At 25.1% G+C, this 27707-nt stretch overlaps 3 protein-coding genes across 5 annotated transcripts in view; 1 reads left to right on the top strand and 2 right to left on the bottom strand.

Annotated features, from left to right (window-relative positions):
* Positions 1-4767: 4767 nt before the first annotated feature.
* Positions 4768-11922, bottom strand: LOC112601366 (myotubularin-related protein 6). 2 transcript variants are annotated; one of them, XM_025348959.1, is made up of 11 exons: positions 11606-11922; positions 11108-11324; positions 7716-7995; positions 7493-7650; positions 7273-7398; positions 7083-7217; positions 6883-7015; positions 6557-6789; positions 6240-6490; positions 5656-6160; positions 4768-5144 (listed from the first exon to the last, which is right to left on the bottom strand). In XM_025348959.1, exons 2-11 carry the CDS (start codon positions 11276-11278, stop codon positions 4998-5000), a joined length of 2139 nt encoding a protein of 712 aa, XP_025204744.1. In that variant the 5' UTR covers positions 11279-11324; positions 11606-11922; the 3' UTR covers positions 4768-4997. The 2 variants fall into 2 exon arrangements, with proteins under 2 accessions (XP_025204744.1, XP_025204745.1); XM_025348960.1 differs by lacking the exon at positions 11108-11324.
* A 2964-nt stretch (positions 11923-14886) lies between these two features.
* On the bottom strand, positions 14887-17517 carry LOC112601302 (protein phosphatase 1D). The gene is made up of 5 exons (XM_025348840.1): positions 16745-17517; positions 16550-16684; positions 16062-16480; positions 15673-15998; positions 14887-15605 (listed from the first exon to the last, which is right to left on the bottom strand). Exons 1-5 carry the CDS (start codon positions 17043-17045, stop codon positions 15056-15058), a joined length of 1731 nt encoding a protein of 576 aa, XP_025204625.1. The 5' UTR covers positions 17046-17517; the 3' UTR covers positions 14887-15055.
* Positions 17518-17989: 472 nt separating this feature from the next.
* LOC112601346 (unconventional myosin-XVIIIa-like) overlaps positions 17990-27707 on the top strand; it is a 56427-nt gene continuing 46709 nt past the window's right edge. For both annotated transcript variants that reach the window (XM_025348921.1, XM_025348920.1), the window contains exons 1-3: positions 17990-18138; positions 27135-27237; positions 27427-27659. In XM_025348921.1, coding sequence (XP_025204706.1) covers positions 27453-27659 — 207 coding nt within the window. In that variant the 5' untranslated portion in view covers positions 17990-18138; positions 27135-27237; positions 27427-27452. The remainder of the gene's footprint in view (positions 18139-27134; positions 27238-27426; positions 27660-27707) is intronic.

Here is a 27707-nt window from a genome sequence, read left to right on the forward strand (position 1 = left end):
TATGTCTTTTATGCAATCGATATTAAATTAAATATAATAAATATTAATAATATTAATATAATATAATATAATATTAATATAATATAATATAATATTAATATAATATAATATAATATTAATTATATTATTTAATATAATGTTAATTGTATGTATTTTATTAAAAAAAAGAAAAATTAAAATACTTTTATTTAATAAATAATATTTAATAATTATACATAGGTATTTAATATTTATACATAATATTTATATATGTATATAGGTAATTAATAGAAGCATACCTATTAGGTAATGTTATGACATTAAAAATATTAAAAAATAAATACCTCTTAATGCTTCTTATGTATATTGTGTAGAGATTATTATCCAGTATCCATTGACGGAATTTCTAGCGGTAGACGTGTGTTTAGAAATAGATTATTGTATTTAATGAAACTGATAAAATTCGTCGTAGTTAAGTAACCAGTGGAAATCTAACATTTTAAGAATTGGCATACACGCAAAACTAAGTATAAAAAAAATAAAATATAATTAAATAACAATACTGACGGTACCTACTATAATGAAATACTTAATATCCAGTGTGTTTAAAAATAATAATAATGAATTTATTTATAGTAATAGGTGGAAATGGGGTGGCAAATAGGCTCCAAAATGTTTTTCGTGTTTTACATAATAATTTGTTTTGTATGATAATTCCCATTTGCTATATTGATGTAGTTAATTATAATTTATAAATTTTTTAAATTACAAATTACAATTATATTGATATATTAAACTTATAATGTTTAACTAATATGAGATGTATTGTGATGATAGCCATTCTATAATTAATGACTAACGACTAATGAGAATGACTATTATCATAAATTCATAACCTTTATTAAATGTATTATATTATATAATTTATAAACTGTAAATTATGTCCTTATCTACATAAAATATTGTATTGGTTCAAGCGACATTCATTTGTCCAATTTTGACATCAACAGTCTTTCCGTGTCTTTCTACAGTAAAACGCTATAAATTTATTCTGAATTTTAATGTATTGTTTTTTTTTCTTTAATAATATAAATTTATTTAATTTAATATTACTGTAGTAAATACACGAGATAGGTGGAAGCCTATTTTTTCTTCATTCGTTCAAAATTCAGATCTACAGTTGAATTATGGTGAGATAATTTGTTATAACATAATTAATGTTTTTATGTGTAGGTAAATGTTTACATTTGTATATTGGAAGGTAGTAAAATAGTAAATATGCATAATATACCATATATAGTTGTAGTGTACCTAACTACCTACATAAATAATAAATTATGTATGATTAAGTAAATAAACATTTATATGTTAGATCATATAGGTACCAATTTTTTTTTGACATTGCTATACAGTATCAAACCATAATTTAGTGTTTCAAATTTTAATTGTTTAAAATTTTTTCAACTCTTGTCGAGTGTCAACTATGGCGACTACTTATTATCATTAATACAGTTTAATAGTGTTGTTAGACGGCTCTAATTGATAAGTAATTATTTATAATGCAGATATATTGTAAAATGTAGATAATAACTGAAAAAATATTTACAGATAAAAACTTAATGATTCATAAATTTTAAATGTTTACAAAAGACAATGAATTAGGTATAAGAACCTATTATAAATCAGTGATTGCGATTTTTAAACTGGGTGTGTACGATTTTATTCAAAAAATTAAATAATGATTAAAAAAAAACGTAAAAAGTCGTTGGTGTTTTATGTTTAAAATTTAAAACCACTGAACTATTATTAGAATAAAATCAATCCAATTATTTACAAAACTCCATAACAATAATTCTTGTTTTAGGTGTGCATAGTCATGTCCTCAAAACTTTATTCTCTTCAACTTAATTACTTACCTGTACAAAATGTATACGATTTTATACTAGTTTTTATTTTTATTTAAAGTAAAAAAAAACTTATGCGGTTAATTGAATTTTATATTCATCTTTGCTTATTAAAATTATTTTTTTAATTTTCAACTACAAACCAATTTTAATATGATTTTAATGTATTTTGTAAAAATTTGGAACTTAGCCTAATCTAATGTTTAGATATAAAATAAAATGCAACTAAGGTATGCAATTTCAATACTTATCTAATTGTTATAAGAACAATGTAATACGAGGAATTTTGTATTTAACTCTCAAATTATTTCACGCACAAAAAAAAATAATTAAAAATTACTTACCTTTAAAGCTACATCTTGATCTTCTTCTATCCCTAAAATAAATAGTACCTAAGGGCTCATAGTCATAATCTAATGATAGGAGATATTATTGATTATAGAATTTTATAATTTATTTTTTGTTAAAATTTAAAAATTTAAAGAGAATTGTAGCTGCGGGTTTTACATGTTAGATATTTTGATGAGGTTTCCAATGGTAACAACAACGCTATCTACCGTCATTGTTTTCAGCTATTATTTCAGAAACACAAAGAACAAAGGGTGCGTTCTTAACTATTAACAATTAACTAAGTAGTCACTACTCACTGTCACTAATCAGTAATCAGTTGGACTCGGATTTTAATATTTTATAGCAAATGCTTTTTTTGAGGGGAGTGTAATAGAAAAATAATTATTTTACATAAATACGTTTTAAATCGTTCTGATATCAATGAAGTAAACTTTTTTTTCACAAAATTTGCTTTTTCCTCTATTTGCTTCCTTTTTTCTTAATTTTTACTTACTTTTCTTGAAAATTTAACTTATTTATAAGTTGTAAACTAAAAATACTGTATTATTATTTTTAGAAATTATAAAACCGGTGAAAAAAATATTAATAAATGGATAACTGATAAAATAATTATCGTTATAATGCCGAAATTGTATAGTTTTAAAATTATTTGAATTATATCTGTGTAGTGTAGCACATTCTAAATATTCTAATACTTTAGATGACCTGTAAAATATATAAATCAATGAGGTATAGTGTTCTAAATAATTTCTCTATAATTGTTATCAGTACCCAATAGGATGAGTTTTAATGAAAGTAACTTGACCAAATATAATATGGTCGTAAATTCCTTTTTTAGTATTTAATTTAATAAATGCTATTTTTTTGCTACTTTAAATGCTTTTTTAAGAATTTATTTTGCTACAAAATCCGAGCCCTTCTAATCAGTATTGCAGCAGTTACTTTTGTTATTATTCATTGCCATAAATGGGTTTTCAATTAATAATTATTAGATAGGTACTGACTTCTGACGAAAATTGTGCTTTTACTATTGCCAGTGGTGCTGTACTATGGTCTATGATTCAACTATGACAAATGTCATAGTTAATTTTAGTTAATGAATATAAATGCCTGCCACCTGGGGTTTGAAATTGGTGAAAAGAGACTTCTAACTACCATGTCTCAAGAAAAACTTAAAAATTTTGTGATAAAATGAACTTATAGTAGGTTGGAGAGGGTGGTAGGTGGTAATCAATAGGTATACTACTACATAGAAATGTTCCATAGATATTTCAGATGACATCAGTGTAATTATCTATTATTAAAATGTATGATTGATGTGCAGGTGATTCGAAAATGTCTTATTGTTTGGGAACTAAGGCTGATTAGTGCCCTTTCCACTTAAACCATCTGAAATTGTTATACTTCATTATATGTGTACTGTAAAAAAATAATTTTTAAATACATAGATAAGTCATACTTGTTAAACCGAAATAGGAATTTTGAATAGCTTTAAATTTCAATTTGATCAATTTGGTCTTCAAAATTATTTTTTGATTTAAAGAAATATTGCTAGATTTTACATTTTTAATATGGAAACAACATAGTCATGTAATATCATATTCCTAATGCAGTTATACACAAATTAAATAATTGTTGAAGTTATTTGGCATAAACAAAAACATCTTATAATTATTGTTCTGAAATTAATATCATAGATTATAATAGTATAATAATGCAATATATAAACATGTACATAGTAATATGGTATTGGAAATAAAGTACATTATTAAAACTTAAATTATTATTTAATTTAAGAGCCTAATGCTTCATTATTAGTTGGTAAATACCTATATAATATATCAATAGTATAGATTTGAATCAATTTTTCAACATATAAATGTTAAAAGGCACTTTCTTTTTATATATCAATTGTGTATGTAAACTTATAATTTCAGTATTTATTATAACTATATCATTCATGATTAACATAAATATAAAACAAAATTAATTAAAATTATGTACTATCAATGATCTTAGGTATAAACAATAATAATTTCTAACAAATTTTAACTTATAGTTTTAATTTAAAGTGTAGAATAAGTGAATTCTGCTAATTTTAAACTATAATGTATAATTATACATTATTGCTTTATTTAAATTTTAAGTTAGTATAGTTTATGGTCTTAATTTATGAAATATTTAAAATTAAAACTATAAGATATAAAGTGCAATTAAAATATTATTACCATTCAGTATTGTTTTTTATTTATATAATATGATTGTAGTAAGTTAGTAAACACTAAATACAATTCATTATTTTTAAATTAAAATATAATCAATTTTGCTTTATATAAATGTAATTTTAATATATAATTAAACAATTTAAAGTTTGATAAATAGTAAAATTAATGTAAAATAACTTTTAGCACATAACATAGATTATATCATATTTGTGCAATTATTTTTCTCGATTTATTTAGAATACAATAAAAAATTAACATAACATTTTAATTTGTTTAAATCATATATTATTTGATTTTAATATTGGAAGTATTGTGCGATAGTTTTTATTTTTCATAAAGAAGACAAATTAGGTACTATTAAAAAAATAGAGATCTATGAGATAATTTAGACTATTATGTTGATAATATAAATAAATTAATTTATAACTGGAATAGGTAATACCATCTAGCATTTATATTTACATATTTAAGAATAAATATTATAACTGGTTTTTAATTAAAATTAACTAATAATTAATTGAATAATAACACAATGAACTTATGAAGATTCTGTTGATGACCTTGAAACAATTTTATGACATCCGTGACATACTGGCACAGGATCTTGACTAAGGTGACCAGGTAATGGAACATTCATATTAATGCAACGAGTACAAAACACATTTCCACATTTCCAACAGTGATACTAAATATAAAATATAAATATAAATATTATATTTCTGTAATTTATAGCAAAATATAATTAAAAGATGTATAATATCTATTATGAAATTATTTAGATTACAATTTCACAGAAAAAAAGTCTTAATTGTTGTAACTGGGAATAAAGTTAAATTTTATTGGGTACCACTATGCTATAACTAAAATATAATAATAATTATTAACCACTAATGTTTTAACTAATAAATAAAATAAATTATTGTAGCAGAGGTACAACAACACATAAGACAGTTTTTTCCTGAAACCTCATTACTTGTCAAGTATTGAAGTCCAAGAAATAGGTGTCTTAAATAATTATAGTACACCTATAAATAATGCATCAATTTTGTCATTAAATAGATTCATTTATATTCATAATGTCGACTTACTATTTACGTTCTAGTGGTTATGTCCCCACTTTGGGTAATTATTTATTATTGTATTAAGATAAATTTAAATTTAATTAAATTATTGATATTAAAACAACAATATATTACTTTTTTTGTAGAGGAATCAGTAGAACATTCACAAGAAACTGCTTCTCTTAAGCTCTTCCATTCAATAGCCACCTTATGGGCTTCATCTAGTTTTGGTTCCATAACAGTTAAATTATCAAATGTATCATTCATAGATTGAATATTATTATCTTCTTTGTTATAACTCATAGGTTCTATACATATTTCTTTTGAGAATAAACTGTTTTTGACCATGTCTGCACCATCACTTATCTTACGTTTAAAATATGATAATCTTTTTTGTAGGAATTTTACATGATCATCAATAGATTTTGTTTGTTCACTAGTCGCTAGTAAAATGTCATATACATGCTCACGAGGATGAACTCCATTTTCAAAACGACAATACATTCCCCGCCAAAATCTGATATTTTGAGGAGATAAATCAGGGCTCATAGTATCTAATTGAGCACTATACAGAGGATTTAAAAATTCTTTTTTATGTTCTTCAACATAGCCCCAAAAAGAAAATGTACGATCTTTAAGTCTAAATAATTATTTAAAATATAAGTGTTAAAAGAATAAATTATTTAATTAACTTAATGCAATACAATGAATATAATTACTTGAGATCAACACGTTCTTTTTCAGAGTTTCCAATAAAAGTTCCATACTGACACGATGTTACATGGTCATGTAAAATTAATAAAAATCTTTCATTGAATTCAAATGTAGTAGGTTGGATCATAGTGAGTTGCCATGTTGCTTCTATAAATTGAGTAAATACTGGGGAGACTTCTTTAGAGTCACCAGCTATATGGCCACATCGATCACTAAATTTATGACCAAATGCTAACCAATCTTTTTCAATAAGCGCCTAGTATTTAAACAAATTAAAAATCAGAACATAATTTCAACTTTTTAGTAAAATATTAAATTTTACCTGAAATCCTTGGAGTGTACGATAATATGGATCTAACATTAATGAAGCCAGCGAACAGACTTGAGCTGTTCGATCCCATCCATCTGAACAATGAACCACAACAGATTTTCCACTATTAACTGCTTGGCAAATAAAAGCTGATGTATCAAGAATAGTTTTGATATGCCGTAACCAACCACTACTGTCTAATCCTCCAATAAATTGTGACATAGATAGGTTTCGTTGTTCACATACTAGAAAATGATATTAATATTCAAATAAATATAATGACACAAATAATAATTAGTATTATTTATAAATTATAATTTTCATAATATGGTACTCACAATCTACAACTTTAGACAAACTATTTCTCATTACATGAATATTTTCTATACCTAAGAAATTAAATTTAATATTATCGTAAAAGTTTTCATTTTCATAACCTTTCCCTGTTGCTCGATTTGCCATAGCATTTATCTAAAAATTAATAAAAAATAAAATTGAATAATAAGTCTTGTTTAATTATTTTTTTCAATAAAATTACCTTTGGTCTAGTATCAACAACATACATGTACTCGCTACCAGGATTTGTGTATAGTATACATGTAAGAAGTTGTTCATCTTCCATGCATCTGGCATTAAATCCAGATAATGGTTGAGCACAGCGGCAAATAGATGCCTATAAATAATAAAAATGTATAATCAAATAAACAACAATTTTTTTTGTAAAATACCTTATTTCTGTGTAAGTATGTAAGTACTGGTAATCGTTCTTTGCTACGAAACTTTGAACTGCCGATTAAAATGGATGTACTCACAGACGATGGTACAAAAAGGAACTTTGGGTAAGTATCACACAACTGTCAATAATTTATTAAATGTAATAAGCTTATCATTATCATATATTATATATACATTAGAATTTTAAAAATGAAATAAATTAAAAATATTAACCTGATAGTCTTGATTTAATGTAGTTAGACTCCAAGATTCATTAGGTACATTCATTCTTTTATATTCTTTTTCTAGATTAAAACTATCCCAACCAGCACTTTTCGATATCTTGTCAGAATTTGATTTGTATAAAAAGCAGTAAACATCTTCGATTTTTGCTAAAAATGTATATTAATGTATAATATTTATAAATTAAAGAATAATTAAAAATTAAAATACAAACCAGGTTGGCAAAGAACGAGCAATGACGTAAATATATTATGAGAATCTCTTTCTTTTGGTATGACAAATGTGACTGATAAGAATGTTTTGCATCTTATTAGTATTGGACAACCAATCGTAGTAATAGGTAATTTTTCAACACTTCCTATATGCATTAATAGCACCCATGATTCTTTATTATTTGCAGCATCAAAAAAGATTAAATGGGTAGCTGTTAAGTATAATGTACCATCAGATATTTTTTTGGAATTATATCGGTCTAACATTCGCACATTTTCTATCTGAAATAAAGAAAAATACACAGTTTAACATAAATTAACAAATTTATTAGATAAAAGTAAAAGCATTATTAAGTTAATAGCATTTTAACTTGTGAGCTACTTAAGCTTTTTTTATGAAGGATTAAGGGCAGTTATGACCTATGTGTAACATAACTTAAAATGGAGTTTAATTTATACATACAATAATACCAAGAAAATGTCAATACCTAAAGCTAAAAATGATTACGCTATTAGTGAAAAAGCAAAATACAATCTTGAATATTCCAAAGTAAACCACATTATATTTTTATAATTACACAAAGTTATGAAAACGCATGATTTTATTAGACTCAAATTTTACACCATGCATTTCATATTTTTCAAAAGCATATTATGTTTTATTTTAAAAGTTAATATGCCTACTACTATATATTTTTTAAATAGTAGGTAATATTACAATAATTGTTGAAAGCGATTTTGTTACTAGATTAATTTTTAGTCTGTGAATTTCTAATTTGAAATAAGCACATTTAAAACATAAATAACATAATATTTGTAGTAAATTATATTAGAATTAAACAAACAATACAGATGTTATTAGTTAAGTTTAAGAGATAATATGAAATAATGGTGTACAAGGTCTTGAGTAAATTAAAGAGTCTTACTCCTGATCGACAAATGTATTAATGGTTAATTTTTAAGAGTTGATATATTAGTACGTTATAACTTCATTTTCTTTTCAATGTTTTATTTGGAATTAATTATAGTTTTCTTGTAAGTATGATAGAATGATAATAGGAAAAGCTGTAGTAATGTATACATGAATTTTGTCTAATTTTTAAGAAATAGGAGTCCAAATTTGTTTTGAAATTATAAAAATAATCCTTTCAATAGAGTATATAAAAATGAGTTGAAAAATTATTAAAATTATTATTTATTTTCTTTCATTGATCATTTATTTACTTATTCTTATACAATATTTTAATTTAAGTTTAGAATATTAATTCCTAGTTGAAAAATCATCTAATGGATTCTAAAGTACAGTGAATTCTAACTTAACACACATTACTGTCAACAGACAAAATAATAAACTATTGGCAAAACAATTTGATTACAACAATATCAAGGCTTGAATTATGATTGATTACACACTCCTATATGCCCTACGAGAATAATGTTAATTGGGTAAAGTTAGTAATTACTGATATGTATACAAGTAACCATATTAAAAATGTATTAATATTTACTATTACCTTTTTTTTTTTTATAAAATTACAATATTGTCATTAAATCAACAAGTATGTGAGTTTATATTATATAATAATAAAGCATGTGAAATTTTTGATAATTGCATGGTTATCTGTATTTAAAAATATTTTAAAATCAAAATGAACTCATTACATTTGAATAAATTGTTAAATATATTGATTTTTTTGATAATCCAACATATTTTAATGTTAATAGAACTGTTTAATTATATGAATTGTAATAATGGTGATTATTTGTATGATATAACATATATTCATATTTTATTGGAGTAATGATACATATAGGATTAAAATATTTTACAAACCATCCACTTCATAATAATCTTTAAACATTTAAGTAATCACTAAATTATATTATTGGTGTTATTAAAACTTTTAATAAATATATTTTATCAATTATGAAATATTAAAGATATTATATTTTTAAAAAGTAGAAAAAAAAATACAAGGACATCAGGTTCACTTTACTCACCTCAGAGTAATACTAATATTGGTTTTTTTCTAATACCATTTCAATTCAAATGTTGATATAAAATAGTTTTGGATCACTTAAACTATTCAAAAACAAATCCAGAGAAATAAACAAATCTAAAATCTATATATTTCTTATTTCACTTGGTATTTAAGATAGTAATAAATTGTTTTAGAATTATACCTAATATGTATAATATACCAATTTAAATTTATAATAAATTATCAAAATATTATTGTAATAAAATAACTATCATTAAAATAATATTTAAAATGTCTGCTTTACCAAAATAAATTTTATACATTTATTTAAATAAAATTGATTTGGTAATTTTATTAATTAGTACCTAACTACTAACTATAATTAAATTATTATTATTCTAAACTACAAAAGAATTAGGTTTATCAAAATAAATAATTAAAATATGACACCTAAATTTAATATTGTTTAAAATATAACTTAACACATAAGATCAATGATTTTTTTTAAATAAAAATATACAATAAATGGATAAGGGATTATAACTTCATGCATATATAACATATGCAAAACCATGCAATTATAGAGTAAACTTATATAAAAATGGTTTTTAACCTATATGAATCTAATAAAACTTTTTTGAAAACTATGAAAATATGTAAATAATGTTACAATAAAAACATAATTAATATTAAAAAATAATTATTATTTTCTAATCAAAATGCAAGTATTATTTTAAAGCTTCAGATAACAATGTACTTTTCATAAACATAATATAATTCTTTTTTACTAGTTTTACAATTAATTCTCATTAAATTATTTGTTTTAAAATTATAATTGGTTTTTATTTTAACCATACCCATGAATAATATCTTTAAAAGTAAAACTTGAAAATAAGTCACTATAACTAGCTTATATGTACCAACACCACCACCAAAACTATTCACATAAAACATGTGTTTTAGTCGCATATTTGAATATAAATTTGTAACCACTGGTAAAATCATGGTAACTTGAAACTCAAATTTTTATCAAATTGAATATGAAAAATCTTTTGAAAAGTTCTAAACCTAACATAGTTTTTTAATTATTTTCTCTGTAGAGTTGAAAATTAATATTACTCTTATATTAATAATATTATACTTAGTTAATTATGATATATTTAAAAATTATAAAATTATATAAGTATATTAATATGTATATTGTTTAGGCGAAGTAAATAATAAACATTAAGAGTATTTTAATGAAATATAATTAATTGATAACTATAAAATCAATTATCTTTTGATATATTTTTAAAGTCAATAGCTGAATAAATTGTATTTAATGTAAATTTTTATACTTATAAATTATAATAATAATTTTAACTATTAGGTAATCAGCATTCTTTTTTAACTAAATAACCGCGTTGTACCTTTTTAATGACCGAACCGTCCTGTTGCTGTTGCCTAGCCACTTTGGCCATAGCAGCTTCACGCTGTAGCCACGACCTCAAGCGGCAGAACAGAGAATACGATCCAGGAGCTGACGACAAACGATACAGACGGAAGCCAGCCGGTGACACGAACCTGTCTTTTTCAGCCATACAACTGCATGTGTTACAGATTTATACACACAACTCACTGCGTGTCCTACAAAAGCATGCACAACAACCTGGGTTAGATCTACTATAATAACTACAGAATACAAACCACCATAACCTCTCTGGGTAGAACAATTAAACACTACAGGTGGGTAGGTTAGGGATTGTGTTGATTAGGATAATTTATGGAGGAATCTAGTTTTCTAGCACACATGCATAATATGTGTTAACCTTAGCCACAAGCACCCAACAAAATATTCAACACTTATTTATCAAGTAATTTTCAATATTTATAATTTAAAGGACACGACTAGGAATCATGTAAATTACTTTTGGAGTTTTTATATGTTCCATCTTGGTAATTCAAGGCTCATTAATAAAAATATAGATGACTAGAGAATTAAAAATAGGTTAATATAAATATGAATAAATAACTGAAAAAATTAAGAATGTAAAGTTGTCAGACAAAAAGTTGAGCAGGCATTCGGCCCATAGTAAATTTTTAAACTTTCAAGTATTAAGTAATAACTATTAATCCACAGTTAACCATAGCAAATTAGCAAACATAAGTACATAACACTGAAATTGAATAGTGAATAGGTGTTTGGTGGTAGTACTCGTAGTAACATTGATTATAGAATTTTATCTATTCAGTACTCTGTGGAAGTAACATTGATTATAAAAAGTATATAAGTCAATAGTAGGAATATATTATGATAGTAGCAAATTTTTATCAAAATACGATAAGGTATTACGAATAGATAATATTATCTTTAGCACAGATAATGTTATGCACAATTATTATTGATTTCAAATTTCAAAATCTAAATTAAAATTCATAGATGACTAAACTACGCCGGCATGTACCTACACAAAAAAAAAAAATCGGTGACTTGGGAGATGGTGGGGAAGGTTCTTGTAAATTAAAAATTATCCGTTTATATGTATAGTTTAATAATATAATCTCTTCACTTTGTGCAATATTAATTGTCGGTGACTGGTATCTTTCTGAGCTATGACCTATAATGCTTATAATTTAAACTGTACATATTAAAAAAAAATAATATTTTATTACTTATGCATGAAACTAATTTTAATAAATAAAGAAAAGACTCAAGAATTTATTTATAAAAATTAGTTTATAACTTGATAGCTTATAAGTATTATGCTTGACAGAACTTATATATTAAAATTAAAGTATAAAATGCTACTTTTGTGGTATAATCTAGAAAAACTATTTAAAACCTCATAGATGTTAATATCATAGTTTTGGTGTATTATATGATCAATAAAGCCAATTCAGTATTATCCCATATTATTCCTGTTTAAAACTATCTATATTATATGAATATTATAAATTCGTATGATATGTATTAGGTACCACATTGTTGTTTCTATTGGTACCACTATTTAATAAGATATCTTAAATTGAGTTTGTTTTATTGTAAAAACCATGAACGGGTCGATAATGCTGCACCGGACGATCCGGACATTATTATGTTTAGTCTATGAATATGATATGTTGATATATTATTAATTGTTAAAGGTTTGATGCATATAGCTCCTATTAAATTTAAATTAAGTTTGTTACAAAACAAATTTTAAATATCAAAAGGCAAAATATCGTTCGAATATTATTAAATAAAAAACATAAACAAAATCTAAATTATAATATTTTCCTTGGTAGCTGCACAAATCGTACTTTTTTCATATTAATATTTTAACTGTTTTGAGCATCATCAGGAGTAAAGCTGAAAATGATTGTTCAGCTGTGATAGTTGTATAGCCGTATAGGTATAACAAGTAATGTAGCTAATATTTCGTGCCCGAAAGGCTGAAACTAGACATATATTTAGTATATGTTTAATGTTTACTTCATTACAAAATACTTGAAAAAGAGCAAAATAAACTCATGAAATCGACAATTTTGATGCTGATACTGTAAGAAAAATCATTCATTTTATGATAAATGTCAGTAGGTAGGTATCCTATTTCCTTGACAATTTTTACAATGAAGCGTAATCGAAATGATATTGATGGCTGTTATTAAAGAACAAGAAGTGCGTTTTTTGCATACAGCATACGTTATGGTTAACCTTTGTAAAAACAATCTCCGACCGTTAATCTATTTAATAGGTAGATAGACAGATAGATTATTTAATCAGACCTTACCTATAGGGTTAATAAAAACTATTTGAAAGTCGAAAGGGTACATTTACTAAAATGAAAAAAATGCTGTACATAAGTATAGAGCTTTTTTCGTTTTATCATTTCTATTGAAATCCACTCAAGCTAATATTGGCACAAATAAAAGGAAAAGTAACCACAAAAAATGCCATTTTAAATTTCAAATGTCGAAAAACTTGCGAGCAAAGCATGGAAGTTTTAACCGTATAGATAATTGAAAGAAATGTGTACCACACTGAAAAAAATTGCAAGTTGATGATTTCATGAAAGATTTTCCATTTAAGTGACAACATTTTAGAACAAATTATAATGACGATATTAATCTAGACGAAGCAGTGGCGTATTTAGGTTTTTGTCATGGGGGAATATGACTATAAATAAAGATACTAATGAGAATACTGTACATTATATTATAATATTTTAAATAATATGACTATAATTATTTGTGTGTATACAGTCTATGGGGGGGGGAATTAATCCCCTTGATCCCCTTTCCGCAAATACGACACTGAGACGAAGATACCAGTAGCAAAGAAGATGATGACGCAATGACGTTAGCATTTTCAAAAACAATTTTATTTGTTCATTGACTTCAGTGTTTTATTTTTATTTGGTAATGTATGATTTTGTTAATACAAATTTACAAAATAAATTAAAGTTTTAGAAATGATTACTGATTAGAGAATTTTAAGAGATAGTAAATAATTGATATTGCTGATTATATATACAATATTATGGTATTCATAAATTTAAATTTACCGCGTCTTCCTTCATATGTTTTACTACGTCAAACTCCACTAAGCGCGCTATAGTCAATTGCCACAATCTGTGATATTGACTGAACATAGTACAGGCGCAAGTGGTTTGGTCATATAGGGCGACTAGAGGGAACTATGAACTCCAGGAAAACGGAACATTCGTTATCAATTAAATGAATCATATTATCAATATTATTTTTATAAGAAACAAAACTACAATACAAGATCACTTAGATAACATTATGTAGGCTATAAAGTAAACGTCATGTAGCCACGTGAGAATGGATCTTTAAAAAAACAAACTTAATATAAATATGTATGATTTAATCTTAATAGTTTCAACAAACATTTACATTTCATATCATGTAAACAATTATAAAGTTCATATATTTATAATACAATGTTCACAATTAAAAAAATATAATTGTTTTATACATAACTAATAATTAAATTTTATAATATTAGCATTTAACAATTTTTCTAAAAGATAAAAAAAAAAATAATAAAATTGGTGATTTTATAAAATGTACAATCATTCTATTGAACAAATAATTATCAGTTTTGTAATTAGTCAAAAAACTTTAAATTAGTAGAAAACAAAATACCTGATTTTATTTATTTCAATTGAAATATTTCTGTTTGTTTAAAAAAAAAAAAAAAAAAACAAAAAACACAATAATTTAATAACATTTTGTGTGATAAAGCAAAACTATGTCAAATAACATAAAATAAAAACAATACTACAAAATATAAGGATATCGAATGGTTTTCGTAGTTGACAAAATGTGGTAAAATTAATTAAAATAAACAGGGAAATCAATTATACATGATATAATTAATATTTAACACTTCTCCTATGACTACGAGTTACCATGCCTGCTGACCAAGATGATCTGGATACAACTTTTTTAAATCTTCTACTATCTTTTTTTTTGTGTGATCTTAATATTCTAGTCATTGGTTCTGTTAAAGGTGTCTTAATTTTTGATATTGTTGTTATCTTAGCTGGAGTTGAATCTTCTTTGGTGTCATTACATTTCCATACTTTTTGGATTTTTCCAGAACTTCTTAACACTACACCTACTTTAGTCTCGTCAGGTTTAATTGATTTAGTTGGGGACAACAGCCAAGGTTCACGTGGCATTTGTTCATTTTCAGAATCACTATTACCAAATTTGGAAGTCTCATCATTAGTTGACTTTTCGTTCAGTTTTTGTTTTTTGACAATTCTTCCACTGCTTGTTCGCGTACATCTTTTTCCTGCTGGTTCACCATCTTTTTTACTAGAGCTATTATTGTTGTTGTTATTATTATTAATTTTTGCAGATGTTCTGAGTACTTTATTTGTTTTTATTGGCGGTGTTTCTATAGGAGGATTAGGACATCTATGAAAAAAAAAAGTAGAAACATTAAATAAGAACAAATATTTAAGTTAAATACCAAGTAACTTACGGTTTTGAAGTGCTGGCATGAGCACTTGATGCTCTTAGATGATGGTCTGTAGGATATCTAGTAAATATGGCATAACCTCCACTTGTACCTCTACCAAATCTTTGAACTTGTGGATCTCCATCAACACATTTGCAACTATTTTTATCTTCACATTTCATATTACCAGTCTGCATTTTATGTTTTAATAACACTTGTGGAGCAGGTGGACCAGGTGGATCTAACATTAGTGTTATAACTGTGGTATTATCAGCCCTCAATCTTACTTTATTCCATTGTAATATTGCCTTATCAACAAGATTTTTTGATGGATTTAACCAATCTTGTTTCTAAAAAAAAAAAAAAAAAATTTGATAAAAAAATTAAATATTTTATCAAAGTAAATTTCTTACTTCTAAAGATTTCATTTCAATATTATGTTTTTCTGTTGCATATACATTTGAAATTGCAACATCTGCTGAAAGAACATTCCATAAGCCATCGGTACCAAATATCAAACAGCGATGTTTAGAAGGATCAACATTGAATACTTCAACGTCTGGTTCAGGAGATACAACAAATTTATTATGCTCAGAATTGAAACTCCAAAAATCACCAAGAGCACGAGCTACTGCTAAGAACGGTATTTCATCAATTGTAGTTGAACGACGTACAGGACCTTTGTGACCAATACGAGGTCTATTCCATACTACTCGAGGAACACCAGATTTATTAATAACTTTACCACCACACTCTTCTATTCTTAATTTTTCTTCAAATGACTCTGGTTTATGATCTCGTGTTAATGGTTTAGCTTTCCATTCTCCGTTTTCTAAAATAGAAAAATAAAAAATAAATGTAAATACATTTGAAAAAAAATTAGTAAAACAAAAGTTATTACCTTCATCTTGATAACCAAGTACAATACAACTATCACCAACGTGACCTGTATAAATTTTTCCTCTCATTATAAAGGCTATACTTGCAGTCGTTCCCGATGTGTTAGGTAACCCAGAAGGAGTTCTCGGCCAATTTTCTAAAAAAATAGGTATTATTCATGGGTTAGTCTATAAGTAAATGTAAACTTTATAAATACCCAAGTTTTTCCACATTTCAATATGAGTATTTACATAACCATTACGGATAGCTCTTAAAACGTCATCATCGTTTTTTGACCAAAATGCATCGTCTTTGATGATAGTGTCAAGTAAATGATCTTTGGCATATGCAGCTGCTTCTGAACCACCATGTCCGTCAAATATTCCAAAGAAGGCATACTCCAGATCTTTCATGTCCGGTGTCTGTTGGTAAGCCACTGAAAACATGTCTTCCATGTACTTTCTACCACCCTGGTTGCAGTAACCAGTCACTCGAAGGTTGACACCAATGCTTGGCATTGTGGCGGTCAGGTGTAGGCCAACAATATAGAGTTGAGCAAGTCTGCGTACGAAAGTCTTATGTCGACATCAGGACGTATCTACTACGGTATGGCTAATCCGGATTAATCAATCTGACACCGGAAAGCACATTAAATATAAATTTTAGACGAGATCACCTGTACAGGACAAATATCACAGGGTTTTGAACGCAACTACTTTCTACGACGTGCACACACAGCGCGAGACAAATGGCGCGCAGTACGCCGTAATAACAACGGCGGAACGGGTGTTACGGACCCGACGTTCACTTCGGTGCACGGGACGAATACGCGGGCGACACGGTGACGACGGGAAACAGAAAAAAAAAATATAATCTATTATTATTTATCGTTTAAAACACGGTCGAACAAGTAAAACGTAGTCGCGACGACCGTAACACATTAACATTAAGCTGCGTTCACAAGTGTTGGAGCGCTAGAATCTAGATCGCGTTTAATAACGAATTTGTGTTTTGAAGTGCATTACCATTCGTCAGTACGTCTGGCAAACGACGTGACCGTGAATGTCCCGGCGCTCGGCGGGTTGGCTGCACCGGTGGCCTGTGTGGCGCGAACGAGTGGTGGTTCGGGAGAATGGATTTTCGTCGTCGTCCGGTGCCGCCGAGTACCCCCGCCGGGTGGCGGCCTCTTTCCAAGGCGGTCGAGTGTCGACCCGCGTACGTACGTGTGCAAACGCGCGCGTTGTGCGTACACACACCACCGTCCGCCGCAATCACGGCACGAATTTTATTCGGAACATAATTACAAAATACGTGATAACGCTTCACGGTCCGGGGCGGTCCGACTGTTTTGTTTTTGTTTTCGTATTATTTTTTCGTAGTACAATTTTTGTTTTGTTTTTTTTTTATCTGTTTATTTTTTTTTTTAAAAATTATTTGTCTGTTTACATTACGCTAATTAATTTAAATATTTACACCTACTAGTTTTGTTTATAATATTATACACAGCACACACACGTACACTATATATATTTTTGTAACAATGTGTATAAGGGCCCGTTTAGTATACGGTCCCCGAAAGGATTTCACCATACCACCTACAGTAATATCCAAGTAAGTGTGTATTTGCTGGTATATTTTTACCGTACGTGAATTATTTTATATACTACCGGGCACATTCGGCGATTATGTATATGACGTGTATTACTTACAAATGTTTAGGTAGCATATATATTATACACACATATATATATATATTCAATATTGTTATGTGATCTCGCCCTTTTCTAAGAACTATTACGTATAGCTATAGAGTAGGTACTTGAGGTTTTAATATTTTGCATTGTTCCACACTTATAATATGAGTAATGACTCAAGTACAATTTTATTTTATATTGCTGACTAAGCATACATTTTTGTTATGCACCAATATATGTTTACTTCCCTACTTAAGTTTATTAGGTTTTGTTTGCCATTGATATTTTCATATAATATTTGGTTCATTATAATACTATATAGGTAAAAATATATTACTTATTGTTTTAAAGTGTTTAATTTTCTGTAATTATTTAGTTAGTTACATTTGATCAGAATTTGTTCAAAATTTTTAATTCAGATAAATTATTATTAAATTTCTAAAAGTTGTCCCAGCCTTCAAACAAATTAAGAAAATTTAAAAACCTATTATTTATAAATAGTAGTAATTAATAACAATAATAAATATAATAAAAGTTAATAATATAATATTGTAATTGTCTATTTTTGAATAATTTTATAATTATGCTAAACATGAAATTATAAATAATGATCATGTGAAATGGTATTAAATTAGTTTAATTTAATTATTTTTAATGATATGTGTTATCAATATCTATAAAATAAATTATTAATATAATAATATAGGTGTAATGTGTAATGTTTTTTGTAATTAATTAATATCTAAATTTATATATTAAATGAATATTGATAGTGTTACTTTAAAATTTATTAAATAGTGCAAGGATAGTATTGTATTGTAAATTTTAATAAGTATTGTAGAATTCACACTAATATCAAAGGTAACAACTCAATATAAGTTTTAAAAAAAATTAGTTATGTTACACTGTTGCAATGCTGCTGATATCATATAAAGTATAATTCATTATTTCAAACTTTCTCTATCCTTATAGTTCTTAATATTCTTCTTCAAGAGGGTACCATGTTTTAAAATTTAAAATTTTTGTGTATTGCGTATGTTTCTACTTTGTATGACAATACACTCCTACACTCCATACATAGTTCTTTATAATTGCTATTTTGGTATTAAATTGACAGTTTTTACATTAAATAAATTAGAAAACCTTTGCTTATTTTTATGTCTGTCTTTGATGTTTTATTGTACATTATTTTGCTTCATAGGTACATAAAACATTTAACATAAACTGTTTTTAATTCTTGTTTTCGATTATTATGTCGGAGTTTAGTAACTTTTTTCTACTTATTTATATATAGTAATTATTTTGGTTTTATTCTTGTTAATCTTCATAGTCCATATTATTTTAATATTTTTTATAATTATCTTTATTTTTTGAACATTCCTTAATTGTTCTTTACCTTTAGAATTGTTTTCATAGTTGTTACTTATATCATTTATAATGAACCAACTGAGTCTTAAAATTAAAATATTATATTTAATATAATTTTAGTATATTGTAATAAGTAATGAATTGTAATGTTTAACTAAGAGAGCTGTAATAAATTATAAACAATTCAATGCAAGCAGCTGCTTAAGAAAACTTATCATATATTTTATGTATTCATAAATATTGTGCATATTATCATTTGAAATGTATATATTTAAAGTCATAAGTAGGTACACATTAGTAAATTAAAAAGAATAGCATTGTTTTCTAATATTGTGGCTTACTGCCATTATTAATCTAATATGTTAATTTAATTATTTTTAATTTGTACACACATATTTTTATTTTAAGCGGTTTTAAATTTAATATATCTGATCAAATTTGAACCTGTATAGTCTCCTGTATTAATTATCATAAATTATGATTGGTCTGCCGACACATTTTTAAATTCTAAATTTTAATATGTCTATGACCACAAAGCTTTAAAAAGTGGTTATTCCAACTTTCAGTATCATTTTATGGACATTCCACGATGAATGTAGAAATTTAGAAGTTTTCTTCATAGACGCAAGGAAAAGCCAGTTCCTGATAGTCTATTTTTTCTAGTTACACAATAAAAAAATGATAAGAAAAATTTCTTCTAAATAAAGCGAAATATTTTCTTTTAAAAACACGTAATTTCAATCAACTCTATATTCAAAGGCAAATAAGGTAAGCTATTGATCATACCACTATATTTTCGAAACTCGCTATCTTATTTAAAAATAGTTGACAAGTTTTTGAATTTTTCTGCTATAGTTAAATACCATATTTTTATTCGTATAATTTACGTTATTGTGTTCAATATAAATTAAATTTGGATTATTGAGTTTCAAATTGTTTTTAAAATTTAGGGACATTTTACTGTGATTAATATCATATTATTGTACCTATCATATATTTTTTTGCAAATATCTACTGTATTACTGAAAGAAATTCGAGGTTTTCATTATTATTTTGAATCTGTATCATTTATTGTTCGCACTTTCAATACAAAATAATTAAAACTTTATGCACGATAAACCATACGAACGAAAAAACCGCACAGAAAAGAATACAATACTATAGGACCTATAGTACATGTTTTTAATTCAAAATAATCAACTCAATGAACTAGTGAACTACACGAATAAAAAAACCATATGACATGTATCAACACAATTATGTAAGTACGCGATTTTCAAGAAGTCAACAATAAAATATAACACCAGCTAGATCATTTATAAAATATCAAATTTCAATTACTTTTATTGGTAATTTTTTATGAATATTACTATAAACACAGTCATACTACTTAAAAATACACCTCAAATAATATCGATAACTGTGATGAATTCCGATTATTTTAAATATATATTTAAATGATTTGTGTATATATACCGATTTTAATAAAAAATTAATTAATTAAAATGTCAAAGCTTTTTTATGAATTTTCAATGAGATTTAAAAATATTAATATTAAAATAATGAATTAAATTATCAGCAAATCTTAAAAGCCCATGATATTATGATTGCTATTTATTTTCTGAACAAAAGATGACTCTGAAATGTTTTAAATAATAGATTCAGTTTTAAGCATTTAATTATACAAATTTCATAGTGAACTGACTGATGAATGCGTTTTTTATTTATGCGTTTTTATTTTTTTCTTAGGTTAGAAGACTACAACTGTAAAATAGGTTGTGGTAATACAATTATATTTTATTTGAAAACGATATCTTGTATCATGTGTACTACCTATAATATAACGCTTCTGGTTTTTTTTTCATATTGTGTGTCTCACAAATGATGACAACGTCTTCGTTGTTAATTCTATGAACATTGAGAACATAATATTTCAGTTGAGCGTTGGTCAGTTATTTCCGGTGGTCTTTTGTAATTGTTACCGTTACCTACCTATTTGGTACTAATATTTGTTCCTAGTTAAAAAAATTCTATAGGTACATAATCTTGAATTGTTGTAAAACTACATATTGCAAAAACATTGTCTTTTGTTTGAGCTTTTAGGATATGTCTTCTTTATCGTTTTTTATTGAAATATGAATTTTTTTAACCATTAGTTACATAACATAGCATTTTTACTTATATCAGGAAAGTTGTGTAAAATTAAATAAATTAACGAATTAGCTTTTTGTTTTAAAAAATTAATAGGATTAGGATATCATAATAATTTTAGGTTAAATAAATACAATATATTATTACTTATACTTGATTTTAGTTAAAAACTTTAGGAATCACTATTTGGAAAACCAGTGACGATTAAAATAGAAATTATGTTTATATTTTGATTACTTATAATAAATTATTTGTTTTTTCTCTGACCACGGGCAATAATAAATGCAACATATAAGAAGTATACATTCTGCAGAAGTAATTATGTGTAATTAGTTTTAATATTCAAGTGAATTGGTCTATTTAAAAGTTTAACGTTTAAAACATCTGTATTTGTTCTGTGAATTATGGTTTTATCTACGTATCTATTCGTAGTAAATTAGTTTGTTTTTTACGATATTTTAATTTTTTATGCAAATTATAAGTATGTAATATAAGCATACTACGATTAAACAATGTTTACATGTCATTGAAAATGTAAAAATCGTGAAAATGTCTACATAAAATATTGAGTATACAAAAATGCTCTTAACTTTTGTTTAAGTTTAATAATAGATCAATTTATTCTTCTATTAAAGTTAACAACATAAGATTAGTTCTGATGAACGCAATTTTGCTTAGTGGTCTGTAGAGAAAGAAAACTAATAGTTTGCATTTTCTTAAGAAAGTAGAGTTGAAGTAATTTTTTTGGTTGTAACGTGGAATTAAATTTAGAAATAATTATCTATATAAAGGTATGTTTGTCCCGAAGAGACTATGACCTATGTAAATTGTTGTATCTTCGGAATAAATACTGCTTACTTATGAATTTATCGGACTAATGCTGGTTAAACGACTTGAATTGATTACCGATTTGTAGTGTTATTTTTTCGAACATTGACATCCGCCTAGGCCATTGAGTAATGCTTAGTCTAAAAACCATGACCTGAGATGGTATATTTTAATTAATATTTAAGTTCATATTATTAAAAAAAAGGTCTTATTTATGGAAAAAAAAAAGTTTCTAAAAGGTCAAAGACGAAACATGTTAAATTCATTTAATTATTATTAATTTTAGTTTTATAGTTATGTGTACGATTCTTACTATTATTGAAAATAAAAATATTATAAGATAAAATCTTCGATTATGGTATTAATAAAAGTTAAAATATTATTACAATCTTGATGATGCGTGTTTGAAACAATAACAACGTGTACTGAGATTTATATTCAAGAAGAAAACTAAAATGTGATTGAAAATTTAAATTGTACGACATAATTTGTAAAGTTATTTTCTTCCGGGCTGATAATGTTGACTTCCAAATTGTTTATAGCTGTGTCATAGACGTTCGTTACGTTCACTATGAATGTAATGCTGACCTCCTTATACTCAGTGCCTAATGTTGCTAAAAATGTCAATTTCATGTATTATCTTATACGTAATTATTCAATATTTTATAATATTAGTAATGGAATAAAAGTAATGTGTAATATATTCGCTCATGTTGACGAATTTCGAATTCTTATCTATAATTTACTTTTTGCTTAACTAGCATAATATAAAAAATAAACCAGAGAAATGTATGAAAGGCCTTGCTTTAATTCATTATCGTAACTCATTGGAATTATTTTTCATCAAGTATAACGTTCATTCAATGTTAGGATAATGTATAACTATTTAAATCAATACTTCATAAATACTTAGTAAAAAAAGACAAAAAGATTAATTCTATAATATTAGCATTCTATTATTATTATTATTTTTGCTAAAGTTTTTTGTTTGATGATACTTTTTGGGCTATAAATAGTTAAATTAAAAACCTGATACTAATTTAGTTTATTCAGCTACCTATAAATTATATAATTATTTTTATTTAGATCTAATCTATTCAATATCTACTATAATTTATTAAAGTAGTTTAGTGATGTATTTGATGTACAATAGACAGGGAAGTTAAACCAATTTTTTTTTTGGTGGAGATCAGGGTTTAGTTTTCCAAATTCTTTAAAAACGATTGAAACATAACTATATATCTAAGGCGATTATTTTCTTGAATAACACTCTGTCTATCTCTAAATCTATAAATGTTTTTGAAAATATTTTTTTAACATAATTTCCAGTTAACTAAATAAAACAACACTTAAAAAAAAATATATATTTTTTAACGTTATAATTTTAAATACTTTACTTTTGTGAACAACAGCATATATTTTTAAATTGATATTCTAAAGCATAATATTTTTTTAGAGTATTTTAATACATAAAAATCGAAATTCGGACGATTTATGAGTTATATAAGTATTTAAAGTAATGGTGATCTGAGTAGAGGGGGTATAGCTGAGATACTTAAAAAAATATTGGATTCTTATATTCTGCTTACCTAAATTTTAAATAATTTTAAAGTTATAAGTTATAACTCATTAACTATGTGTCCAAATTTCGATTTTATGTATTAAAATACTAAATAAAATATTTTTCTTCAGAACATGAAATTAAAAATGTGTGTTGTTAAAAAAAGTTAAAAATACATATATAGTGTTAAAAATATTTATTTATTTTCAAAAACTTTAAAAGATTTTGAATTTATGAGTTATATTTGATATAAGATTCATCTAGTAAATATATTTTTAAATTAAGGTAAATTAAAATTAGGTATTTGATAATTGTACTGTTAAGATGATCTCTCTCAAAGTCCATAAAAAAAAAAAAAAATTGTAAAATGTCAATTGTGTACAATAAATTTACTAACAAATAAACAATAAATAAATTTAAGATAAGTTAAGTCGATAATTTAACAACGGTAGGATATTATTTCGGAATATTAGCGTGATATAGATTAAATACAAATCGTATACTGTTGAGATAAAATTCATATTTTTGCTGCGACGATGACAATTAATACCTACGTAAATTAATATTGAGTTTTACATTTAATATTGTTTAAAATAAATAGGTTTAGAAAAAAATCATTTTTTTTTGAAAATATTAAATATGTTTAATATGAATATGCAAATTTTCCCTAAATTTGTTGAAATGTGCAAAATATGCATTTATAATTTTCGATTTTTAAACTTCGTATAATTTGAAATTTTAGCTCAATTTAGTATAAATAGAAAGTTTATAGGACAGTATGCAACTTTTTACATCTGGTCCTTAATAGATAGTGATATTTTCATTTAAGATTCTGTGTGAAGTGTGATATATTTATTGGTTTTACAATGACTCGTGTTTTTTCGTTTTTTATATTTTAAGCTTTATAACAGGAAAAGTGTTTAGGTCTTCACCTTTAAATGAGGTTTCCAATAGAAAATAAGATTTGTTAGTACTTTTGAAAAGTCAAAATTGATAATTCCTAGTATTTTTCAAAATGACCGAAAGAAGGAGGAATCTGAAATATATAAAAGACTAAACGTGAATTTTTGCGAAAAACCAATTTTTGACAAAGTTAATTTACTTATTTTGTTGTATCAAATTTAAAAATGGATAATCTTAAAGTAGATACTTGAAATATTCACCAATTTTTCGTATTATCTTTTTCTACACGTCATGGTACAATTTTTAAATAATTTTGGATGTTTTCAAACTATTTATAGATGTTTAAAATGTTATATATATATTTTTATAGTTTTTCTCTCGGTTAAAAAAAGTTGAGTGTAATTCCACAAATAATTATAAGTTTGAATTTTGACGTAATCAGATATTCTTGCTTAAAATAACTTCATTAAACGATTTTAATTTTTTCATTGTAATTTAAAAAGTATTAATTATAAAAAATAAAAATTTGAAACATTACACTGTTATTTACTAATAATATTTAATACTCAATGAGTTGTAATATTTGGACTTAGATCATACTATTTATAGGAATTTAAAATTTTCGAGTGTTAAGGTTTAGTAATCATTTAAAGCTCGATTAAAAAAAAAAACTCGAAAAGTTGATACAAGATCCCAAATGAGTATTTTTTAGAAGTTTTATGAAATTAACTTATAATTCACAAACTAAAATTTGAATTGGGAATAGATGATGCAGATTGCCATTTGCTCCCCACCCAAAATTGTGACTGTGGATGTGATATTCAAACAATTTTCTTCATAGAATAAGATTAATGACAAAATACAACAGTAGTTGAAAGGTGAGCTTTTATGATTTAAAGGATTAACATCATCAAATGGATGTGAGACTTTAATCTGAATTAATAAAACAACCTTAAAAATCATTCAGCTCTTTAGCTGTGTTAACTAATATTAATGTTTATTATTATTTTTTTTCTTCTTCTAAGCATACACATCTGTATTAATATTAACTAATATATTGATTATTGATTTTTATTGATTAATTACTATTTTTTTCTCTTAAATATCTATGTATGTATAGTGAAACCTCTGAATAGTAGATACTCTCAGCTATTAAAATTTCATGCGCTGTTCAAAATTGAAATATTTTTGAAATTTATTAAGGATAAATATGTATTAGAAAAAAAACTGTACTAGGTTAAATTAAATTATAATATAATTTAATGTTTTAGTGATTTAATAATATTAGTATTTAACAATTCATATTTAAAAAAAATATGAAAAATGTAAAAAAGGAATGTATTTGCTATATATATATATATGCATAAATATAATTAAATTTAGTGTGTAGTATGAAAAAATCTTTTTATATCTGTAATATAAACAACAATATGTTAATATATGATATACTATTTATGTAATTAATTGTATATATGTTATGTCTTTGGCAAAAATAAGTTCAACTCAAGTTTCAGCATATAGCAGAGTGACTTCCTTTTGTTTTAAAAAAAAAAATTATTTAATGCTTTTTAATTCTTGTTATAATGAAACATAGGTAGTGTTTAATTTAATTTTTATATAGGCATTAGAACAATTTATTTGTCCCTTATTTAAATATTAAACAATGTTTGTATTTCACTTTCGCTGACATATTTATGAGTTTTGTACTTACTGAAAAAGTATATAATTTTATGAAATTAATTAATGGTGTTGTTAAGTTTCATTTCCTATAATTATAAATTGAAATAATGCATAGTTCATGTTTTATTTAATTGTGTTTATTTAAAAAAAATAAAATAGAATTATTATGAAGACAAATAATATACTTATTATTTGTTTTTTTTTTAAATCCATGTCTATTTATCAGATCTTTATTTTTTATCTTAATTGTTTAATAATTAATTAGTTAATGTGCAATTATTGTAAATCTAAAATTATAAATTAATTTCCTGGCTTAAAAATTAGATTTTGGTATTTGTGTAAAATATATATAACAAGTATATAATATATTTAAAGTAAATTAACTTAATTGGTTATAAAGAAAAACTATTTTTTTTTTTCAGAGCAAAAATGCATGATTAAGCATAGTTGCATTGTAAATGTACTTCTGATCTTGCCAAAATATCAGTTCAACAATGACTTTCTGGAATAACAGAGTAGCTTAAGGTAAGAACTATTATGTATAGAAAATAATAATAATATACATGTTTATGTTATAAGACCCTATAATTGTCCTTTGTTTTCTCCACCTTAAAAGACAGATTTGTTATGTGATATTTAATATATAATAGTTTTATGATTCAGATTATATTGCCAGAAACTAACTTTTAATGTTTTTCTTTTAACATTTTTAAGATCATAATTTATCAGTACCAATCGTGATGTTCAATTTTATGAAAAAAAGTTCTGGTTCCCACAATGTGGTGAATAATGGGACCAGTTCTGGATATGGGTCACAGGGTTCAGCCAATAACCAAACTGAAGAAAAAGAACAAAGGAAAAAAATGAAAAAAATGCGTAAAGAAAAGGAAAAAAAAGAAAAAGGCAGTTTTAGTATGTCCTCCGATGATTTGTTAAGATTAGATGAGGTGAGAAAAATATAATGTTGTTTTAAAATAAGTATATTATAAATTATA

The sequence above is a fragment of the Melanaphis sacchari genome, unplaced genomic scaffold, assembly GCF_002803265.2.
Source record: "Melanaphis sacchari strain LSU unplaced genomic scaffold, SCAv2.0 Contig77_pilon_pilon, whole genome shotgun sequence".
NCBI lineage: Eukaryota > Metazoa > Arthropoda > Insecta > Hemiptera > Aphididae > Melanaphis > Melanaphis sacchari.